The sequence below is a fragment of the Myiozetetes cayanensis genome, unplaced genomic scaffold (assembly GCF_022539395.1).
Source record: "Myiozetetes cayanensis isolate MyiCay16 unplaced genomic scaffold, myiCay2020 scf7, whole genome shotgun sequence".
Lineage (NCBI taxonomy): Eukaryota > Metazoa > Chordata > Aves > Passeriformes > Tyrannidae > Myiozetetes > Myiozetetes cayanensis.
In genome coordinates this window covers 4867438-4892360 of record NW_026087964.1, presented here as the reverse complement: position 1 = coordinate 4892360, position 24923 = coordinate 4867438, and the positions used below count along the sequence as shown (strand labels likewise).

The 24923-nt window shown below is 41.8% G+C and overlaps 1 protein-coding gene across 1 annotated transcript in view; it reads left to right on the top strand.

Moving 5' to 3' along the window:
* Positions 1 to 16880: 16880 nt before the first annotated feature.
* Positions 16881 to 24923, top strand: part of LETM1 (leucine zipper and EF-hand containing transmembrane protein 1) — a 30135-nt gene continuing 22092 nt past the window's right edge. The window contains exons 1-3 of the mRNA XM_050338263.1: positions 16881 to 17032; positions 21140 to 21197; positions 24193 to 24649. Coding sequence (XP_050194220.1) covers positions 16954 to 17032; positions 21140 to 21197; positions 24193 to 24649 — 594 coding nt within the window. The 5' untranslated portion in view covers positions 16881 to 16953. The remainder of the gene's footprint in view (positions 17033 to 21139; positions 21198 to 24192; positions 24650 to 24923) is intronic.

Genomic DNA, 24923 nt, shown 5'->3' with positions numbered 1-24923 from the left:
CTGAGGGAGTCTTACGTGTTGTATTTGGATTGCTGTGTTAATATCCTAAAATAAACACCGCATGCCAGAAAGTGGGGAATACTTTTATTGTGATTATTATTAACTCAGAGACATAAATTATTGGTTATTGAATGGAGTATAGCTGAGCTTGGCTGCATAGGACAATAAAATAACCTCTTAATTTAACACTAGCAGCTATTGGCGATCAATGGGAGACAGACACTTAATGAGCTTCATTTTCCTCTTGTTTTCTTTATCTTTTTCATTGCATTGTTCTCAAGTTCAATAATTACTAGTATTAACATTTGTATTAACATTGTATTAACATAGTGTTAACATTAACAGCTCAGATAAATAACAAATACAATAAGTTTACAAAATTTTGTAACATAATCAACCTATGATAGACCCATCATTAATGGAATTACTTTAATTAGGCAAAAATATTATATTGAAAGGTATGTTGTATTTCAGATTGAAAAAAAAATCTCTTCAAGAAGTCTTTTAATCTGAATAGTGCAGGTCTGATGATGGGGTCCTTTCTAACTCTGTGACATGTAATTTTAAATAGGTGTGTCTGAATCAGTGAAAAGACTTCACATTATTTTATTTATACTCCTTATACTGTAAGAAAATGTTTTTTTCTTACTCAGAAGCCACCAGTTTGGACTAGTTGAACAATCTTTTTGAGAAAGTTTTCCTTCTACTTCAGCTGACCTACACAGACACCCAAGTGCTACTGCAGATCAAATAACGGGTTCAGCATCTGCCAGAGTTGAGGTTTTGAGTCTGTATTCCTTGTTCATTCATTTGAAAGTCAATTTTGCAATATTTCTGCCTTCTGTCCTGAATAGACTCAATAAATGTTTTTTGACCTTAGTCAGGTTAGACTGTTCTGCTACTTATGCATTCTAGGGATATTTTAAAATATTAAACAGTTTCTACAAAATCTATTGAATTTACAATCACAAACATACTTTCTGCAAAAGTATTTCGCCCAAGCTGCTGATGTGGCCCAGGAAAACTTACTACTGTGGAAGGACAAGTAGGATATTACTGCTGATGCACACTGAGTGGAGAAGGGCTTCCAAATTCTTCTTCCAAAACTTTGCAAGTGGAAGCAACTCAGGAGAGATGCCAAGAGTGGCAGTGCCCTTCCTTCTTTTGTCCACCTCCTTTCCAATGGGCATCTCTTTTATGAGCTGGAGCCCCTGGCTCCCAGCCCTGCTATGATGTGGGACTGGCAAACCGCTGTGCACCTGTTCCAGGGGGATTAGCCACCCAGTGACAGCCCATACCCAGAATTTCCTCCACAGATGGCAGTACCCTTCAACAAGTGAGTCAGAACCATTTGACTTAGAGCTTTTTATAGTTGTTGTTGAGGGTAATGATAATCATCCTAACAAAGTCTAGTTCTTAATCTCTCATACTGAATAGTTGTGCCACTGGTTAAAGAAGATACCAAGCTGCCCTTCACTCCCATCCCTATCAGCTTCACCAGCACTGGCAAAACACTGCTAAGCTTTTATGATCATCTGTCATTACATTGGGAAGCGAGTGTTGTCTGGTGGATGAGATACCAGGCTGAGGCCAGAATTGACTCTGCTAATTAATTCACCATTGGGAAATCTAAGACAATATTACTTCCTCTGCTGTTTTGATTTTCCTAACGATAAATACATTCATTTGAGAATTCAATAAACAGCTCATGCTGAAAATCAAGTATGCCAGGATTGGTTTGCAGAACTGGGCTTTGTGTTAAGTTTTCTAGTCCGAAGAATCAAATATTGTCTGTATTGTATTCATACATGTTGATATGCACCATATACAACCACTGTGGTGCAATTGATTACAGAAATAATATTCACTGGTTTTTTTCTCTTTTGTCTACTGCTTACAAGCCTTTGTCATTCTAGGAGAACACAGGTTTTAATATAAATATTTTATTACTCTTGAAAACTATGTCTATATAGTTAAAGGAATAAATGTCCTAAATATGTATCCACCCAAGTCTTTCTTTTTTTCTTTTTATCTTTTTCTCTTCTCTATCTCCTCCTTTTTCTTTTTCTTTTTCCTCTCTCCTGTTCTACAAATACATAAAAAGAATCAGGCACTTCCTGCTATCCCTAAGCACAAATTTAGTTCCTGGTATATCCACTCTAACGTATTCAGGAAGGAAGGAATAATCTTTCTGAGGCTGTAGTGCTTTTACAGCGGCTGCAGTAGCTGTAGCTCAGACTGTAGCTCCATACTGGAGGAATTGTGTAATGTTTGATCTTTGGGAGTAATAAGGAACAGGCCCATTCATAGGTGAGAATAATACACATTGTGCAATGCAGTGAAGCAGACAAATGCTCCTGCGTAGAGGAAACTACCATCTGCTAGAATTAAACAATTCATACCAGACACGAAATTCACTGAATAACAAATTTTTTTTTTTTTAAATAACCCCCTCAGTTTTCTGGCTAGGATGAAGTAAGACTGATTAGGTACCACTTGTAAAAGGTGGATTTTATGAAAGAAGAGGATGTTAAGTGCTCTAGAGAAGAAGGATTTGCAGGAGAAGCATGATAAGATAAAGATTTGTCCAAAATAGGACTGGGAAATGGCTAAGTGGGAACTGTGAGCTGAATGTGTGGGAGGGAAGGAGGCAAGCATTCATTTCATCCAACACTGCAAACATAAAAAAAGACACGGGTGGAGGGCAGATTTCTGTTTGCTAGTCTGCTTAAAACTAAATGACCTGTTGATTCCAGTCCTGCAAGGTATTAAAACTATGTTTATTAGGCTTTTAATGTATGTTTATCAATGAGTTTGTTGTGAATAGTTTCTGTCTGCTCTTTCTTCTAACTGCTCTTTTTACCTCACCAAAAAAATCCAAGTGACAACCAGAGTGATTCACCTTTCAATTCAGTAAGATTCTACTTGATTTAGATCCGGCTGCTTTGGTTTAAAGATGCCAGCTGTTAATTGTAAGCAGCAGCTGTAGGGCTGCTCTAGTGTTCACCTGCGGACAGTCAGGTGCATCGTACCCTCACACCTTCTCCTGGCTCCCGTGGCAGCGGGTGTTAGGACAGAATAGCACAGGGTAGGCTTTACTGTCGGTGCGGCAGCAAAACAGAGCTGCCTGGCAAAGCAGCCTTTTGTGGAGTATATCAAGCTCTGGCCCTGTTTTGCCATAAATTAGCTGGTTTAATAAACATTTCCTGCAGCCTTTAGTAAACAGACTGTTTCATCGTTGAACTTATTAACATGCTCTTATCTTTGCTATAAAATGTATATAATCAAGAGAGATTTCCGAGTGACAGAGTGATTTGTGAAAACATCCGCATAATGTTTTTCCACCAGCTTTCAGCCCCGTTTCTGGATTTGCTGGCTGAGACAATGTTTGGAGTAAAGTCACATGATCAATCTGCATTTTCTTGCAGTCTCCCTGAGCTGTTGCACCACTCCTTTTCATGCCAGGTATTCTGTTGATCTACAGATCCAGGCTCCTTCTTTTAAGGGTAATCAATCAAAATTATACAGTGTTTAGGATTTCGGTCAGAGAGATTATGTCAGAATTAGAACATTCCTGAGTGAAGGTCATATAAATCAATCCTTCGGTTATTCCATTTTCAGTTTCATTGTAATGAACAGTAGCCTGCTTGCAGTGAGAAAGCTTATGGTGCTTGAATACTGATAAGACGATACTGCATTCAGAGTACATTTTCCACTATTGGATGAAATCTGCAATGCGATATATGACATACATGCAACGGTCTGTGCTGAAAAGCCTTGAAATTGTCAAATGATAACATTCTAGGGATGATGCTGGTTTGTAAAATCACTGAATCCCCTTTATTGCAGAAAGAATTTTAATGAACAAAGTAATAACAAAGGACTTTTAGTAGAAAGGTAAAAGAAAAACACACCGCTCTTTCAAGCTATCATATTAAACAGGTTAATGGTGTATTGTTGTGCATGCTTAACACGGGGGTGTGATTTTTAGCCTGCGTAGTAATGCCTAACAATTAACATCACTTTTCCTACTTAAAATACTTGACAAGTGATGTAGCTAAGTAGCCATTTTAATTGCCTGTGAAATTGGAACACTGAGCAGTGAGGAACTTGGCACTGGGATCAGGCTGATGGGATTTGGTGTTTGCTGCCAGTTACTCAGGTGGTTGTCTAAACTCCTTGATCATTCATATATATACCCTGTATGTACATCCTAATGTATATATGGAACCCCTGCTCACAGGACACCATAAAGCAAATACTACTCTTTGAACACACTCCTACTCACTTTACCCTGGGGAAATTGCTAAAGCATGCATATTTCTATTTATTTACTATACACAGCTCTCACTGACGTGCCAGTATTCCAGGGCCTGTATGTTCCAGTCTACTTACTTGCTTCACTTTCACTAATTCTGTGCTTCCCACCAGCATCCCCCTGGGTTAAGCATATTTGGTTACCACTCAGTCCTGATTTGCATGTGGCTTCCTCCAGTTCCTGTGCACCCTTGCCCTGCATAGAAGCACAGCTGGAGGCTGCAGGGAGGAGGAGGAGGAGCTCTCCAGGGTTCTGCTCAACCTGAGGTGCAAGGATCTGGGGAGAAATTCCTCAAATCTGCCCTTCAATCCAGCCAGTTTGAATCACCGTGCACAGATGACATGCCCAGTGGCTCTACAGGCCAACTGATGCATCAAACTGGTAAAGTCTCTCCATTTCAAGGTTAAAAATGGAAATGGGAATTCTGGCAGTTCCCTATCCACCTGCCTGCATCGTGATGTTCTGAGTAGTGTCCTGAGTGAGCAGCTTGCAGTGCTCCACGTGGTGTTTCTGAAAGGATGGTAGACCAATGGAGGTGGAAACAATGGTTGTGTAGGAGGAGGGGATGGAGTTTCAGGAGGAACAGTGGAGTTGTGAGCTCACCAGAACTGGGCCTGCAGCTGATAGACTCACTTTCTGAGGGTCCATTCAGGAGCCATCTTCCCATGCTGGGAATTGCAGGTAGTTCTGAAGCAATGTGAAACATAGTTTTTAAACAAAATTTGTAATGGGAGTTTTTAGGGAAGTGACTTTAACGTTATCTTTCTGGTTTTACTGGAAATCTAACAGCATCACCTTTTCATCAGCAGCTTCAGTGGGGACATTTGAAAGAATCGGTGCTACCTGATGGATTGACCTTGACTCGGGCTACACAGTCGGGAAAAACATTTGCAGAGTTTTTACACCAAACCTGCTGTTTGTGAGTGTAAGAACAGAGGGATGACAAACTTAAGACAAAGCACAAGGACCACAAAGGCCAGTGAGGATAACCAAGCAAAAAACAGAGGAGCCAGAAGGAATGGGGGAGAGATAAAGGGGCACAATAAGAAGTGCACCAGGATATTGTGCAGCTCTTCTGGAAACAATCACAGATGCTTTAAGCAGCCCATAAAAGAGGAACAAATCTCTCCGTAACACCAGACCTGGCCAACTACAGCAGGAATGCAAGTGTGGGTACGTGATCGTGGGCCGTGTGTGTCTCTGCAGTGCGGAGGATTGAAGGCAGGTTTGCCACCAGCACACACGAGCTGGGACACAGCAATGTACAAGTAACCTTGGTGACAGAGGCAGGGCTGAAACAGCGGATTCACAGCTCCCAGCTCTGTGCTCAGACCACTAGACTACCTTCCGTGTGTGTTTATCAGCAGCGATGAAATACAGCATTGCTGCTGCAGGCACTGAAGGCAAACGGCAGCAACGCTCTGTGCTCGCCCTGTTTCTCACACTCATTCCCCAAGCACTGCTTTCTGACTACGACCAGAGACTGGATAAAGGGACTCGCAGGCCTTTGGTTTAGCCCAGTGCACTCGTTCCAGTTTCCATAACACCAAATGAACCCTTCATCTGACCTAAATAAAGCATAGGATGTGGCGCTGCAAGTTTCTTTGTTTTCAGCCTCTTAGTAAATTCTAGAACAAATGCACTCAATTTGGATGCAAAAGAACATTTTCTTACTGTCAGCTGTACAAGCTGGTCTTGAAGGCTGGTAGTCACTGAATCCTTTTTGTCCTGTACATCAATGCAAGGAAGGCTCTGGAGACAAAATCTGTAAATTTCTTCTGCAGTACCTTTTCCCTGCCTCCACCTCCTGCCTCAGCGCTGTCTGCAATTCTTACCTTCAGCAGGTTTATGAAATGTCTCAGCTGAATAAAAATATGTTGTAACTGATATAGCAGCAGAATTGGAATTCATTTCATCTTTATTACAGTGAGATGAAATTAGTTATATTGACATCTCAGTTATAGAGGGAGCAAAAGCTACAGTATTTTTTTACCCGTGTAAGTAAAATAACTGTTGATAATCCTGATATGCTGTATAGCAGAATTATTTTTGTATGAGGCTGTTTCACAATATAATGTAAATATATGGATTGCGCAGGTGTTAGTAGGAACAGAATTTGCTCATGATAAATAATCCATGACCTTACTTTGCTTCAGTTAAAATCCAGTTTATTTTCATTTTATTAATTCTCCTTGTGATACCTGAGCTTGTAACAATAGAGGCTCTTGGGATTCTAATTAGTGACTTTTGAGGATCACCATTATCACAGTGAATTGAGAAAAAGGTCAGCGCCTCTAGGAACCTGGGAAATACTTGGACTGAAGCACAATGTCTTTCATGTTGGTTTATTTAGATAATTCAAAGTTTTAAACAGAAAGGTAACATAATGATTAATATAAAGCCTACTATCATTCGAGAATTGTATCATCAAAGCCTGTCCTAAAAATTTCTTTGAACCAGATGTGTCATTTTTCATTTGGACAATATTGACTTGTTCCTCTTGTTGTTTGAATTGTGTTTAACCAGACCAAAAAAAAAAAAAAAATAATCAGAGTAGTCAGAGGAAAGGAAATACCTTTGAGATTCATCCCTACTATATTTCCATTAATCTGAATGGAGGAGTAGCCATAATATCCAGCCTATGTGCTCTGCAAGGAGAGAAATGCAGTTCCATAGACAAAAGGCATGGTCTGGTTAAATCAATTTCTATAGCATCTTGTCTCGACGTATTTGAGAGCACTATCCTTCTCAATTAACGTCAGCTCTGCTCTGGGAATACTCTTTGGTAGTTAACTGTTGCTGTTAGAGAGCTAACTTCAGATAGAACACAGCTGGCTTATGTATTTTGCTCTTAATAGTTTTGGTAATGGAACAACAAATGCAAAGCAAACGAAGTACTAAGCAAAAAGCAGAAGATTTTTCCACCCAAATAAATCAACTTTAAGGATAAGAAAACCCAACTGTAAATTTCTTTTGACTAACTCCAGATAGAAAAAAATAAATTACAAACTTCAGGAACCCATTTAAGGTAGGTCTTGGGTTTTCTTTTTCCCAGATTTCTAAGCCTTCAGTGTACCGGGGGTTTCACATGTGCCTCTGTGCAAACACTGGTAATCTCTAGAATATTTCATTTTAAATTCATTCTTTGGCAGCTTCTTTACTTTCATTTCCACTTACCTCAAAGTCAAACAGAAAACCCCCAAACAGCCCAACTCCTCACATAGCACAAGAATGGAGAAGGAACAGCCATGATGTTTAGGGAGGGTACCAAGGAAACATGGAATGTCTGTGGAAGAAAGATCACAGATGAAAGAAGAACAAAGCAAATTGAAGAAAGAAGATTAAGGAAAGCAATTGCAAGGCAAATTTTTAACACACGTCTCAGTCTTGTCATGGCTTTCATGGGTAATTAATTACCCACTAGAGGGAGATCGACTGTAACTTGTTGCCAGGTGGATTATGGCAGAAGTTGGACTTTGTAAAGTTCAAAGAGGAGACTCTGTGGTCAGAAAGCAGGAAAAGATGCCCATTCCCTTCCTTGGTAGAGTTTTCCTTTGCAAAGTTCTGTGTAAGTTACCAATTGGACCAAAATCCTTTCCCTTTCTGACCTGGCTTTTGTTATGCTTCTACACAAAAAAACCCACCCCTATTAACCTGTGTGTTCCTCTGTTGGTGAGGGCAAGACCTGGAGTTGTAAAGATGGCAGAAACAGTGTCCAGGACTAATTAGACTGCCACATCCCCCCAGCACGGGGTGGGCCATGCACACTTCAAGTCGAGTGCCTCGAGACCCACCAATAGTGACCCTTCACTCCACCTCAAACACCTCCCTGGTTCCACTTTAGGACTTCCATCCTATGGCTTTCATTAGCTGCCCATGGGTAATCATTTATGGTCTCTTATTCTCACTTGTATTTGTGCAGAACGGAGGATGCTTTTAAAATTCAAAGCAGGCTCAGGCATGTTCTTTCCTCATGGGAAACCAAGAAAGGAAGTAGTAATGGATGATTAGAATTGGAAACAGGGCACAGGAAAAGTAGCTCCTACCCACTTGTGTCATTCCTGAAAAATAGTAGTTTAGGAATTTCCTAACTTCCAAACATGACATTGCATTTAGACAAGCATGTGTCAGAGACTTCATGAAGCCTAGCTCCCTTGAATTTGTCTATTTTCTTGTTCAACCTATTTATTTATATTTTGGGGGTTCAGAATATCCTGTGGGAACAAGTTTGCATGAAAATATATTTCCTCCTGTTCTTTATTAAACCCTGCTCCCAGATAAACTGATTGAATTGCTATGGTATTATTAGCACTGATAATAACCATTTTCTATTCACTTTCCTCACACCTTCCTTATTTTTCAGACCTCTACATTTCCCCTTCCTGTTGTAGTACAGAATTCTAACTCTACTCTGGCTCCAGTTATACTAGAATTTTTGAATAATATGAATGCTTTTCAGAGTCAAGCTATTAGCAGTGACAACAGTTTTGTCTTAACTCTAACTTTGCCTCTCTGCATAAGAACCGTTGGATACATAAGAACATAATGCCAGCTCGGAAAACACGCATAATTATTTCCACACAGGAAGTTTGCAGTTGATAGTTCGGTGTCACAGATAGAAATGACTTGTCTAACATGCTGTGAACTAAGTCAGAGCCAAAACAATTATCTAATGCCTGTGAACCCTCAGGGTCAACTATACTCTCTGCTGCCATGTGCAATGCCAGAAAAGTTTGCTGACGAACACCAGCCATCAAAAACACTTCTTCCTCCCAAACTCCATGTCACCAGTTTTCAGAGTGGCCTGTGATTGCATCCTTCTCACCTTCAAATTCCCTGAAAAATAGTATAGATGTTCTGGGCACTACTGGTTCAATCCTGGTTTAAGGATTACCGAAAACATGGCATGGTTCCATTTGTCAGCGCCCTGATACGATCCTTAAAGAAACCAGGCTAAGGTAAATGTAAAATAACGTATTTGCAAAAACCCAAATATAAGCAACACATTTGCATTGCTTATCCAAAGCACAGAAATGGAAAGAAATAGGGTATACAGGACATTTGCAGACCTAGAGGAGCAGCTGGCTGCTCTGTAAGAAAACTAGGCACAGGTGCTGGGATTGCGCCCAGGGCCCTGATTCCCAGCTGGCACACTGAAAGAGGCTTCCCGCTCAGGCAGAGTTAGATGTCTGTTCCTTGGGAGGAGAGGCCTTGGAAAGGGGAGGATGTTGTTCCCTTGGCACAACAGGAAAGCACTGCTGGCTGAGCCAGCTTTTTGTTGATATCTGTTGGGCGTATTTCCTCTTTAAGCTGTTGGAATAGTGATTTAAAAAAAAAAAAAAAAGATTGATATAGGTTGTACTGGAATGAGTATGGGCCTTGTTTCCCTGACTGACAAGCAGGCTGGATGGCTCACGTTGACCTGCTGCACAGGTAAGTCCCAAGGAGTTCCTCTTGCTCTATCCAGCTGATGAACTGCTGGATATTTGCAGCCCCCAGCTAAGCCTTCAGTTTGTACACAAAATTCCCTCTTCACGTTGCTTTCAGAGGACAGCGCCTGCTTTGGGGGACTTGATGTCCCCTGGATTCTGATCAAACCCAGTGGTGAAGCTCTTTTATGTCAACTTTGTATCTTTTCACATACACGTATGACTTGCTAGCCACACTTTATCCACGCATGTAACCAGGATTAAAGCATGTAATGAGTTACTGAGAAAATACCTAATTGCTTGAAGGTAACAGGATGTTTGGGGGTGAATGCCTCCCAAGTCTGTCTCTAGGGGATACTATAATAGTAAAAAAGTGAACAGGGGCCAAAGACAGGCGGGAGAGAGGTTGCTGATTACATGGGAAAGCCCAGACAAAGCGTCTTCTGTTTCTGATGCCTGAAATTCAGCCGCACAAGAAAAAGGCAGAATACTGGCAAAGCACCACTGGGATGTACTTGGGCTGATGGCTCTTTGTTGTATTCCTATAGCTTCACATCACATTTTACCAGGTACTTCCCCCCAAGATTCTCAAATACCTACAGATCAGTTCAAACCAAGTGTTGACAACAGAACTGCCACTTCACTTGCCTGGCAAGCTGCCATTCTTTCTGTGTCACAAAAACAGAGATTAAAATGTTGATTTTTGGCTCTTCCCAAGACTTTTATGATATTATCTGGCAAGCACCAGGATTTGATTTTACAAATACATAACTGCGCTGTTTCTTTACCACTCTCTGTGAACCTCTCTGATAGCAAAGGGACATGGCATGAATATGCATATGTAGGATTGGGGCCCAACAGCTTAGGTCCTGCTGAGGTCAAGGCACAGACATCCAGACAAACACTGATTTGGAAAATTTACAGTATAGAGGATGGTTGTAGAAAGGGAAAGCACACTGACCATTCCAAAGGAACCAACTCCTTTTTTAAATCTCTTAATCTGCTTTTCATTATCTCTGTGGGGAGGCCTCTTGAGAAAAGCAGCTCTTTGACTTGAATAAAGGAGGGGCTGTGGGCTTGAATGCTGGAATGGGGAGGTCATTGTACAGCAGCGTGGAATATGGGAGTGTTAGCCAGGTCAAGGAGAACAGGATAAAAAAGTGTGAGATCTGTGTTACGGGCTTGGTCTGGATTATGTAAGGTAGAAAGTTTAAAGCTGAAAGGTAAATAAGAGAGAGCGATTCAAAGATTTGAAAGACACATTCTGGTGGGGTTATTAAGGCTGATTGTTAGGGAAAAATATGAGCCAGGACTGATAAGATCATCAGCAAAACCCGCAAGAAAGAGGTAACAACAGCTCAGGCCCAAGAGGGCTAAATTCTGCCATGTGAATTTTAAGCATTAGGGTCCAGCAAATGAACCTCTCCATCTTCAGTATCTTTCTCATTTGTTCTTTTAACAGAAATGCTTAGTTGTGCTCATCTCCCCGGAGGCAGAGAAAGCCTGAATGTGCCTGAGGGACAATGGGACTACGTTGCATTTTGCCTGTTACCAGGTCATACAGCTGTGGGCATGTGCTGGTGTAATCCACTCCCCTCCAAACCAGTGCCTACCACAAGCAGCCTCAGCCTCACCAAATGGCTAAAGGAAGTTATGCTTTTGCCATTAAAATGTCCCTTGGAAGTAGCACATTTTTCTCCTTTTTAAAATACAAAGGTAAAAATCCTCCTAAAATGGTGTTCTGACCTCCTGTTGTTTCTTTAAGAGACACAAACTGAAAGGTATCTCTGGTTTGCAGGGACCTCCTGTTTTTACAGCACTCCTGTAACACTGCCTGACTTCACCAGGAATTTGGTGATATATCAGGAGTGCAGGGACAGGTCCACAAAATCCGGGATGGGTGGGGGGAGGGCTTCCCCGGTCACATGCACTTCTTGTCTTGCTTCTTGATGGGTGCACAAAAGCAGAGGTGGCAGATTTAGGGCTTTTATTGACAGTAACACAACATTTGGTGTTTTCTTAGAAAAGACCTAATTGAGAGGCAGATGATGACCTACGATTGTTGGCTTTCTGTGTTTCTAATTGCAGACAGGAACTTGCAAACCTTACAGACTCAGAAAATCCTGGAAGGAAAGAATAACTCTAAATACACAGATTTAAGGCTTGTCATTCATAAAATCAAATTGATGCATTTGGAGGCACAACAGGTTACTTATACACAGGGTTGGTGGTTTTGCAGCAAAATCTCAGTCCTTCTCACACCAGCTGGAACTAACAGGTGCATTTTTAACACTAAGGACTCCTTTTGTCTTCTCCCCCACCCCTCCTCCGTATTTCTCAAGGTCTAAATCACTTGGCTTTTTATAGATTTGTTCTTCCCTTTTTTTTGTTGTGCATATAGCCTGAACAGTGCCTGCCCTCCCTCTGCTTGATCCTGTCTGGGCCAGAACCTTCTGGCTTTCCCCCCCTCGTGCTCCTTCCGCGCCCCAAAACCCTCTTTGTGCGGTGATTACGCAGCTTCTCCGCCTGTTTGTTTCACATAAGCTCCATCTGGTGGGTAAAGCGGGAACCTCGGTGGTTTTCTCTCGGAACCGCAAGTGGTACTTTTTCCCCAGTTTGGAAAGATTTTCAAAATTACCTGTTTGTGCTCCCCTAGCTGTGTTCTCCTTGTCTGCCTGCATGTCAAATCTAACTAATGACAACCTAATAACGTTATTTGTATTTGTCATTTTATGTTGCTAATTTAGGTCAAAGCCTACGCAATCTTTTAAAATACCATTTTTTGACCAGAATTTGAGCAGGTAATCATCCTTGGATCAGGAATGACTGCTTACGGCATGTTATTACCATCAAGACAATCTCTGTAGCTTTTCAGGGCAGTGTTTGAAGTGGCACCCAGGGCCGCCTGTTTCTGTGCTAATGCGTAGCCAGTGCTGCTTGGTTTTGGCGCATTTACAGACAGGAGTGAACTTGTGACCTGGACGTACATACAGCAACTCTGTCATCCAGCCACCACTTGAACTTTTACCTTTGGGTTTAACGTCGACAGAGTAACAGGCTTCAGTATCCCACGGGTCTCTCCTAAAAATCCATGATGATGAATGGAAGTATTTTTTTTTTTAACTACTAATAATCTGTTGGTTTTCTCCCTTGAGTGGAAACTTAATGCAACTTGCTACACAGTAATGTCTTTTTTTTATTATTCCTTTCTTTAGATTTACGCTGAATAAAGATGAGGTTAATCCCGTATTGTTAAACCTATTCAAGGAGACAACCTGGGGATTGCCATGGAAACAGATTCTACAGACTAAAAGCATAATCCTACTTTTAAATACTGTCTGTGGATCTATGCTGATACGTATCTTGCAGAATTGCACTCTGTACACAAACATGATGTTGAAGTAGTGAAATGGCAAACCTGCCTCCCAACTCATCAAACACTAATTACACTCCCACTTCCTCCTGCTTGCAGCCCAAAGCATCAACACTGCACCTCCTTCTCCTCCACTCACTGAATCCCACCTCCCCGGGCCCTTCCTGTCTCTGCTGCCAGCTTGGCTTCTCATCTGGGTGTTCCAGGGGACAGAGGCTGTGTCTGTGTAATGGTGGCTTCCGCAGGAGTGTCACAGACCTGGTACTGTTACTGTTGCACCGCCACTGTCACAAGCTACAGGGTACCAGCAGTTTGGAGTGGGGGACTCCTCTTATCCATCCTCAAAAACATCAACAGGATCTAGGAAGTGCTTCCTAGGACACATCCTCAGGGGAGGGGCACCCTCTCCAACACTGCAGGCATCTTTGGCAGGACACAAAAGAATCCTGCTCCCCAAATGCACCTGCCCACCACCACCGAGGGCTCGTTTGGTGCTGGTGAGGGAAGGAGTACTGCTCGACAGCAGACAGGAATTTCATGTAACTATTACTTTGGGAAGTCTTTTGGCTGTGAAACAGAGATGTTCTGAACAAGAATACCGCACATAGAGTAGTTCCCGTACAGTTTTGCTCCCTGTTGATATTAACATTTGCCCCCCAATTTCTAGACAGATTTTGAACCTTCCTCATTGAGAATTATGGGTTCATCTGCTCCTTTGTCATGTCTATGCAAGTAGTGCACAGCCGTAGGCATGTTCTGTGCTTTTATAGGTCTTTGCATCATACCTCTCTTAGACAAGTAGAACAGTCTTGCCTTTGTCCTATCACTAGGCTCTGCTCATGTATCAGTAAAATACATATTTCAATATTCTCCCAGCCTACAACAGGCATCACATTTGCCTGTTATTTGGAGGTTGTTTCGAATCGGTTTAGACAACTCTTACCTTGGTTTTGCTTCTATTAAACATTCAGGGGGAAAAAAAACCCAATAATTAATACTAAATAGTAATCTTGCTTTTAAAAATAAATTTTCAAATCTTAATGTTCAAATATTACATTTACCTTAACAATTCTCAGATCCTTGTTAAATCCATCTAGAAAGAAGGCTTTGTATTTCTCCCTTTCAGTCTCTCATCCTGTTCCTCCTAGAAAACACGTTTTTCAACAAGATGGCTGACAACTTTTCCAAGCAACATGGTTGCTTTAAGAGCCAGGTCTAAAATGGCTGTAGCAGTCGAGTTTTTTTAAAAATAAACCCCTATGCATATCGTGATTTATTCTGGGGACGAGTATTTTCTCTGTGAACTCGTGGTCTGTTGCTCTGGATGGAGTGAATGATGTTTTTCTTTAAAACAAAGACTGACCTGTGCGGAAGGTCCATGTGTCACCTACAGTCACTCAGCCTTTTCCTGTGGGAACAATTTGTACAACTACTTGAAAATTATTAATACTCCGTCTCATTTTAAACATTACTTCACCATCCTCGGTAAATGCACACAATCAATTAATTGTTTGAAACTGTATCTATTTAGGAAATTTTCACAGAGTATGTTATCAATCCTTTTCATATACAGTAGAAAACTATGTAAATTCCAGGTATAAACAAATCTGGAACAAAAGACTGTACAAAAACATAACGAATTCAGCTCTGAAAAGGCACATGCATCTACATTGTCTGCCACCCTGAATACTAATGAATTTAATGAAACTATTGAAAGACTGGTTACTTGTCTGCATAAATGTATTGAGACCTCTGTAATCATCTGTTTGCTGTCTGAAATCTCTTGTCAATAGTTTAATGACTTCAGAGCATATTATTCTTCTTGTATAGGCTTCATATAATGTTTCTACATAATTAAGCAGCTTTGTTAGAGGAACTGCCATTAGTTGCCCCATTTCATTTGGTTTTGTTATCAGCCATCCAGAAAGAAAAAAGAATAACAAGAGAAAGCTACAAACCCAGTCTAGTGAGAGAGATGTGTAGATTGGGAAGATGCTTTTTTTGTTGCTGCTTGTTTGTTTTTTTTAAGATTGCCATATTAACATAAAGCATTATTGTCAGGTTGCACATTTTAAATCATTTTAACCATTTAAATGCACTATATTTTTAATACTTGTAAACCAACCACAGCTGGCTAAAAATCTTGTAGTGCATTTGACAACCTAACATTTTAATACTAGCTCTAGTAATTAGAGTACATAAATAATAATACCAATTAATTTGTTAACTATCATTAAATGTAAACAACACTAGTGTTTCTATACTCAACACACTGAAAAGATGTGAGAAAAGGGTGTCTTGGGGTTTTTTTTAATATTCAGTCAATTGCATATTCCATCTTCACATATTCTTTTGAATCTTCTTCATCTAAATTTTTCACACTTAGGAGAAACCCCTGAGGATTTTCTTTAAATACACAAAAGAACTTTATAACGTTACTAATTAACTTCCTTCATTTGCAAAGTCTAAAGCATGGGAGGATAACCACAGAACTCATTTGGCTTTTTATTACTGTGAGGCTGTTTCAGTCACGCTTCCGGTCAAACCTGATGCTTCTTGCTACCCTTGACATAAAAGGGTAAATATAGATCAAATAGCACCTATTTTCCTTGGTGTTTAGGTGGGTGTAGTGGTGGTCAAACGCCTGGTGTTGTAAATGGCCTGTGAGGCAGGAGAGGTCTGAGCCCACGGCACCCTCATCCCTCTGGGGACCTGTCCTTGGGGCAGCCATCTTGTTGGCAGGGCTGTCAGCCATCTTGTCCACAGACACTTCCACCAACTTCTACCCCCCCCCGTTGTTTTTTTTTTTTGGAACAAGTCAGGCATTAACATCCAAACCTCATGTACATAGCTTTTAAAATTTCAGTGCTCTCAGGTTAAGTGATAATTTCCACAGTTTGATTCTGGCGATTCGCCGTGTCTGCCTAGACAGTTGAAAGTATGCAAAATGAGTGGCACTCTGTAATGCTGTATTGAGTACTGAAATACTCGATTCGAGATCCTAATGCTGGTCAATAGAACTGATAGTGTGTAGCCAAACTGTTAACCAGCACTAGCGAGGCACATCTGTCAACTGACTGATTTATGTGCTATTTCCTATCAAAGGCATCCCAGCTCCACAAGAAAGCTGTTTTCCTGTCACGTTCCTGGGTCCACAATCAAACACCCGTGTGCGCACTGGAACTGCTGCGGCCAAGCAGTCCCCAAACGCCAGGGGCACGCTGGGCTTTGGCCCTAGGCGTGCGGGAACACTGCCGCGTTGTGATCCCACGGCGGGATCACAGGACTCTTAGGGTTGGAAGGGACCTTTGGCGACCGTCCAGTCCGGCCCCGCTGCCAGGGCAGAAAGCACCATCTGGTGCTGCACCGCTGTACTTCGGCCAGGCGTTCTGCGTGGCCACAGCGGTGCGAGCAGCTCAGGGCAGACCCGTGAGGTACCAGCGCCCCGCCCTTCGCAGCGGGCACGGGCTGTGACCTTCCCGACCGCGGGCTGCGACCGAGCCACCCTCGAGCGTAGAAGCTCCGTCACTAGGCCAGCCCCCGGCGCTCACAGAAGATTCCAGGACCCACCCGCCACTCGGCTCGGGCGGCTGCGGGGCCACACACACCACGGCGCCCGCCCCTCGGTGACGCCATCCCCGCCGCCCGCTCCCGCCGCCCTCCCCGAGCGCTGCAGGACTACGGCTCCCGGCGTGCCCGGCGCCGCGGGGGCGGTGCTGGGCGAACGCAGCTCCTCGGCGCTGCTGAGCCTGTGTGGGGCAGCGCCGCGGCCCGGGCGGCAGGACGGGACAGGAGCGGGGCCGGCGCCACCCGCCCGCCCGCCGAGGGCCGCCATGGCGTCCATGCTGCTGCAGAGCTGCGGGCGCCGCGCCTGCCGCCTGCCCCGAGCGCTGCGCCGCCGGCCACAGCCCGGTGAGGCTCCCCCGGGGCCGCCCGCCGGGCCTGGGCGAAGGGGGAAGGGGAGGCGGGAAGGGAGGTGGCGGCGTCTGGGGGTTCCCGGCGGGGGCGGAGAGGCCGCTGCGGGAGGGAAGGGCCGCGGCCGAGTCCCCGCCGGCGGCGAGCCGGGGCTGGGCAGGGCGCTGCTCCCGGCCCGGCTCGGCCCACGCTCCCTGCGTTCTGCGGCCTCTAAGCATGTGCTTCCCTTACCAGCGTGGTTGGAAGGGATGCTCTGCCCTAAGGGCAGCTGGGGCAGGCGTATCCTTTAAATGCCGGCTGGCTGGGGAAGATAAAAACACGTGCTTTTTGCTAAGGTGCAGGAACTACGTCTCGGTCCTGCCTGCCTTGTTCTCAGCGTAGCTTGGGTGTGGAGTGGAGTTGTCGCTGGTTTATGTGCTCCTTCCCTTTAAGAAAGTACAAGAGGCTTTTTGCTTAGTCCGCGTCAGGAAGGATGTGTGAATTCACCTTTTTCCGCATGGCTTTGAAAGCCTGGACAAATAAAAAGGAAACGTAGTTTGGGATACTGATTAATAACCAAGATAATTTAACGGTTTAAGGATCTGTGGGTGGTGAAGTTTAATGGCATGAAACAGCTGATAACTCGAGACGTGGGCGAGGCCTGTGGTTGCTCTTTACGTCCCGGAGCTGGAATGGCAGGGGGTTAGTGAGGAATGAGGGAAAGCTCGGCAGGCAGCGGCGTGTCACTGACACTGTCGCTGACACTGTCACTGACACAGCCCCGGCCTGTCACTGGAGTGCTGTCACTGAGAACAGGCCGGCGGCACGTCCAGATTCAGGCAAACATCGTGAGCCAAGAGGATGCTTGTCCACTGTGATGACCAGGCTATCCTCTTGGTTACCAGTAATCACTCAAGTGTGGTAGCTTCTTCTGCTTGATGGTCATTTTTTTTTATTTAAACTACTGTTGTAAAGACATTGAGCTTGTACAGTGACCTCAACAAAAAAACCGGCTATTTCAGCTGTCCAGTTTGTCACGGGAAAGAAACGCATCCATGTACCTTCAAATTATGTGGGATTAAATTTGATTCTTCTGGTTGCATAGCATAAGAAGTGCTAATGATCGCTCCGATTTTATGTGTTATAAATCTTAAACAACCCGTGCTGAAATACCGTGATAGAATCAAATAATTAGTGTGCTGTGGTGTACTATGGTTATGATACAATCAGTGCTTTTATTTCGGGTGTTAATTTATTATTAATGCATTATTGTAAGGTGCACTTTTTTTTGTGTAGTGTTCTGCTTTACTTAGCTCATCTTCTTTGCTTTACGTGTAAGTAGTCTAAGATTAAGTTAAAGCTAAGTGCTCCTAAGAATCCTAAATGTTCTTCCTGTCAAGATCAGACTGTTAAGTACTGCAAGCTTACACTTCTGTAGGGACTTACTTCATGTTAGCATTTTATTTTTAAAAACTCTAAACATAGTAACAGTACATAGCTATTCTACATTAAAAACTTTGGTTTTGATGTTTCATTACATTTGTGAATAAAGTTTCTCATTACTCCCTATTCATGACGAATGTGTCAACGTACAGTTTTTCTGGCACTACTACCTTTCTTTTTTACAAGGCTAATGCAAGTTTCTTAAATGAACAGTGTTGAGTGTGGTTAAGCAACAGTCACCTTGTTCAGACACTGCTGGATGTCTTTGTTACCCTAGAAGCAAAGATTATGGACTTTGCTCCTTTTTGAAGGAAGTATGTTTTTTATTTCAGGGCTGGTTTGCTCTTAGGTACATGGTTATAACAGACACTGCAAAACATAAAGAGCTCTTGTGAGAACTGGCCGAGTTGGAATTAACAGTTTCTGTGTGCCTCTTCGCACTCTGAATTAGCTATACAACAAGAAGCATTTGAGTCAGCATGTTTTCTTATGGCAACCTTGGAATTCTGTTCTTTGACCCCTTCCTTAACAGTTAATGAGTCTGGTTGGAAAGAAAGTCAGTGAAGTGAAAGTGTCTTGCTGCCTATGGAGTTTTATCTAAGAAACTCCAAGCCAGTTTTGATCTCCACATCATCCCTGTTTGTTCTAGGGGCACCAGTCCTCTCCTAACAGGACTCTGTTTTTTGTCACATGGGCTTTGTGTGCTTCCTGGCACTCAGGTGAGACAAGCAGATTACCCTGCTGTGGCTTACCTGTCTAGACACTGAATACTTATCTGCTTTGGTCAGCTCTTCCTTAAAGTCAGGGACATCCTGTGAGATGCCTCTTGGGTTTAGAAATTCAGCCGCTGTTCTTTCTTTAAATATTGGAGAGTATCAGAATGCCTTCACAGATTCTCAAGGCTTGCTTTTTAAGGCAGAAAGAGACAGTTTTTCCATTGGCTCTACTTGCAGTGGCAGTAAGTGCCTGGTAGAGTTTGATATAACTTGAGATGGGTAAATCCTTTGACTTGATAATGCAATAGCTTTTGCTGTAATTACTTCAGAGCCCACTTAGCATGGGACATCCTTGCTAAGATTGATTATTGAGATTTTCCTCAGATAAGTTATCTTCTGTACCTTCTGATTGTCCCACCTGATTTTGTGGTATCTCTTTTCCCTTAATAATTAAAGTATCTCATATTTGGATGCTGTGTTTTCTCAGATAGAGTTTTCTACTTTAGGTTCTGTCATAGGCCATATCTTGGTTTTAATGGTGGAAAAGGATACCACTAACCTCTAAAATGACCTTTCTATCCTGCTGTCTCTTAGGATTGACTAGAAATAGTAGGTTCCAGATGGGAGAAACAAACCACAGCATATCTGCTCTATCCAGCCTCCCAGTTTTATTTTGGATACAATGAATTCTGAGAAGATTGGCCAGAAAGTGTCAAGGCATTTGGAGCTTTGCTTGTGTGATTTTCCTATAATCTGTCCAGAAGTCTTTTTGCAGTTGGTATAATTCAACTACCTGTTCAGTTATTGTAGCTAGGTGTTGATACAAGATTTATTTTTTTAAAGTTGCTTTAGGGAGATTAATACCTTTCCAGTGGCCTCGGGGATGATTTTCACTGATTGCAGATTGTATACAGCCACTAGGTAGCATTTCGTGTTGCTGATGCTTCTTCCATGGTTGGAAGGCTTTAAAGTATGACCCTTTATTGAAGCCTGTAAAATGACTTAGGTGATTTATCATTTGATGTTCTCTTCAGTTTATTTCCAAAGTGGATGCTGCTTGTCTCTGTACCTGGATAGAGGATGCCCCTATAAAGGTGTCAGTCCTGCTTGTGGACTTGATTAGCTATTATTAGGATTGATTCTGAGTTCGTGTTTTAAATAAAATTCAGTTTCTTCTGAAAAGCATATTTCATATGCCTCGGGTCAAGTCCTCACCCTTCAAGACAATTTTTATCCTTTGCAGAGAGATCCCTGGGTAGAGCTGTTTTTACCAGCTGCTAATCAAAATGGACAGCAGTGTATTGATGTGGTTTCGCATCTCTAGAGAAGTGTGTTTAGGTTCCTGTTCATGCTTTATTTGTTTTACTTGAAACAAACAAAAAGCTATTTTCATCCTAAATGCTTGGCAAGTGCTCCATTTGGATCATCTAATCCAGTGTTGTCACAGAGCTATTAAAAAATTACATTTGCTTTCAGTGAAGTTTTCCTGCAATATAGTCACTTGCCTGAGGGACTTGGAAACGTGTCTTCAAGAGCAAGCAGTACCTCACATATCCACAGATGTGCACAGGCAGTTTGCGTGAACATCTCATCTGCCTTACAGAATTGCTTCTCACCTGTTTTCTCTTTATTATGCTGTAAATTGGGGTTACAGATTGAGAGAAATAAGAACAAGGCATGTGCTTTGACTTCTTGTGGAATAGGATGAGGTATTTGGGCTTCAGTACTTCACATGCTTACTGTTGAAAGCAAAACAGAATTCAGTCTTGGCAACATGCAAAGTGTGACTGTGCTGACAAACAGCCCATTGGGAAGTTGCTGTTAAGCAGCATCTTTGTGCTTCTAGTAGTAGCCATTCCTGTGTAAAGGTTGGTCTTGTAAGTCATGTACTTGTGTGCAACTCACTGTGTAGATGAATGTCCTCCTGAATGTCAGAATTAGTGCTAATTATTGGTGTTTTTCCTAGGTAACTTGGGAGATTGGGCATGTCTTAGCTGCACATCCCTGCGTCTGGCAAACAAGATGTGAGTAAATATGAACATTTTTCTGAACTCAAAACTGTGCAAAAATATCAGTTAGTGTAGTGTCATAGAGCGTAGGTTTAAAGCTAGACAAAGTGCTAAAATATTAGCTTCAGCTTGTGTTATTGACAGATTAAAGGAAGCCTGAGTATTACTCTCTTCACCTGCTTGGTGTGTGTGGGAGAAAGAAACTGAGATCTTCCTTTTTCCACCCACTTCCTCCCTTTTTGTTTCACTTCTGATGTGAAAGTAGTAGAATATTAATATTTTTCTAGGGTGATTCCAGGTGTCACAATGGGATGTGATGAGTTTCTTGCATACTTTCTCTGTGGAGTACTGTAGAGTAAACATTGAATCACAGCTAGTTTGAAAATCATAGCTGACAGTTAGGAATATAAATCAGAGAAAGTAGTTTGCTGTATGTTACAGCCTTGGGTGATGGTGTCCTCTTCTGAAAAGGAATCTAGGTGTTGTGTACCTTTATGGAGCTTAAGGAGTTGAATGTTGGCAGAATCCATTCTCTGTTCCTGACTTGGCTCACAAGGCATACTTGTGGATATGAATTTCCTAATACTTTTCCTTGGAATATTAAAATATGTGTTCTGTAGTTCATTTATAGTTAAACTGCTCAGGATACAGTGACTGTTCTTCGATTTCCTGAGTTTCCAGTTTAACATAAAGATGTGTCTCTAGACACAATCCTTTAATTCAAAACAAACTAATTCTTTTTCAGACGTACTAACTGTATATCACTTGCTTTAGAATTGTGGTAGTTTTTTTAAAAATACATGAAGTATTTTCAAATATCTATGTACTTTTTAGTAAAGACTTTTAGTACAAGTCTTATAACACCTCTCTCTTGGAAATTTGGAAACTTATGATTTTAAGCTTGTGGGCTGGAACACCTCTCATCTGAAGACAGACTGAGAGGATTGGGATTGTTCAACCTGGAGAAGAGAAGACTAGGGAGGCCTTCCAGTACCTAAAGGTGACTTTTGTCAAGGGAATGGAGGGACAGAACAAGGGGAAATGGCTTTACAATAAAACAGAGTAGGATAAGATTAGACATAAGCAATTCCTTGCTGTGTGGTGGTGAGGCCCTGGACAGGTTGCCCAGAGAAGCTGTGGATGCCCCGTCCCTGGAAGTGCTCAAGCACAGGCTGGATGGGGCTCTGAGCACCCTGATGTAGTGGAAGGTGTCCCTGCCCGTGGCAGGAGTTTGGAAATGGGTGCTGTATAAGGTCCCTTCCAAGTCAAACATTTTTTGTTTGTTTGTTTAATAAAAATTGCTGTGAATGTAATGTATTTTGCTGCTTAAAATAAAACAAACTAGTGCCTGCACCCCACATGACCCAGATCTGAAAGCATGGGACTCTGGTGTTACAAATACTGAGGACAGACTGGGATAGAAGTCTGTCTGACCTCCTGCTTGTGAAAGTGTGTTCAGAGAGGCACATATCTTGCAATTTTTTTCCCCCTGCAGAATCAGAACCAGTTCTGCTGGCAGAGCTCCCTTCCTCTCTCCAGGCAGAAGAGTGTCAATGTATGTAGGTGGAACTTGATCTGTAGGCCTGGAGCTCTGCTTTTGGGAAGTGCCTTAGGGTCAGGGTGGATTGATTTATGCAAATGTTTTAGTTTCGTTTTAAATATGTACTTTATTTTCTTAAGAGACCTATCATTCTCATCAGTTAATATCTGTGCAAATGTGTACTTTTCTAGGTAATCAAGAGACTGTTTTGGGTAACTGTATATTTCAGCCGTTGCCTAACCATTGAACAGTCAGATGTTTAACAATTTAATTTAAACTAGAAAATAATAATGTCTTTAAAAAGTAATATCTCAGTCTTCCTTTTTTTCTTTTTTTTTTTTTACAAAGCTGTATTTGAATAACATTAAATAGATAAAACCATTAAAAGAATTTAAAATCCTTCAGAATATGATGTTTAAACATAAGTTTAAAAAGTGCTCCTGGATGAAAATTGAGTGAGGGAGGTTAATACTTACAAGTGTTCAATAAACCTTTTTTTTTTTTTCTTAAAATATTACTGACACCTACAGAGCCATTTGCTCTCTTTTCTGTTTATTGATTGAAGACAAAAGCACATTCTGATTTTGTTTTCTTAGTACAAGGGTTCCATGAAGAAACACCCCAATCATTTCTGTCCTGTAGATGACTTAATGCTGGCATTTCAGTTTGAGAGACACCTAACGGAACTCATTTATATAGCAGTTTTATCTACTATTTTAGTTTTGTCCTGTCTTTTTATAAGTTTGTAGAGTTCTACTTTTGTATAACGAGTAGTTCTTCTGTGTGTAACGAGCTTTTGGGGTGTTTGGGTGGTGCTTCCCTGCTAACTTCAGTCTACATTTAATTAAAGAAAAGAACAAAATTCTGAACAAAGTAGAAGAGTGCTGGTTGTCTTTGCCCCAGATCAGCACCATGATGGAATTTTTTGCAAAGGTTTCTGCTGAAAAAGGAAAACTGAATGCATGGAGATAGTAAGAGAGGAACTCTAATGAAATCGGATTTCTCTGATACTAATTGTCTTCCTCTGACTCAGCACCTATCCCAAGAGTACAGCTTCTGTTTCTTTTTCTCAAGTGTTTTGCTCAAACAGTAGAAGTAATAAAAGGGTCTTTACGTTACTTATGAATTTGAAGAATAATTTTCAAATGTAGCTTTCTAAATGGAAAGCACATCTGGTGGCTACTCTTTATTTAATTGGAGTAGAATCAACTACCTTTTCAAAGTTGTTTAATGGAAAATTCCCTGCAGATTAATTTTTTTTCATGAAGTAAAGCTAAGTGTTCTTTTCAGGTATAGGCACTGATCTTAATAGTCAAAAGTTTACATTTTTTTTCTTAAATATGTTGTAGATATTTTTCAAATTACGCACTTTATAAACACATAAATGTATATAACTATACAGGTGTATATTATTATATATAAATAACTTATGATCTATTGCTAATTCTTGAATGCATTTTTCTTTTGAAGGACTGTACACTTTAAATATTGCACTAGTGTCCCTCCTGTTTACGCATTCTCCAAAAAAGATCACTACTGTTGTTGGACTAAAGGATCTGGACAAATATACTTTACTCTTACGAGCTCTTCTGGCTCATGGACGCCACTAGCAACCCTGGGTGTTTTAGGTCCCCAGTATCTCCCAGTTAGATGGTGGCATTCTTCACGTCCCCTTCAAGATGACTCCATAGTTGAAAAGTCACTGAAGTCCTTAAAGGACAAAAACAAGAAGCTGGAAGAAGGAGGTCCTGTGTATAGTCCAACAGAAGTGGAAGTTGTGAAAAAATCTCTTGGACAGAGGGTTGTGGATGAACTGAAGCACTATTACCATGGTTTTCGATTACTGTGGATTGACACCAAAATAGCTGCAAGGATGCTCTGGAGAATCCTGCACGGAAACACTTTGTCTCGTCGAGAACGGAGACAGGTACTGAACAAATACCAGTTTCACTTAAGTATCCTCTGTGATTCCTTCATTTTATTTGAACTGAGTTAGTTCTTTCTGTTGTCTTCTGTTCCCTAGAATTAAAACTGCTAGGTAAGTTTCCCTCCTGCTCACTATGTGGACACTGAAATTTTTAGATATTTTTGCTCCAAAACGTTTCAGTTGTGTTCCCTGTTATTGAAGATAAATTTGGTATTTTCTAGTTGGAACAGCAGAGGATTCTTCTGTTTTGTCACATGGGCAGCAGTTGTGGTTT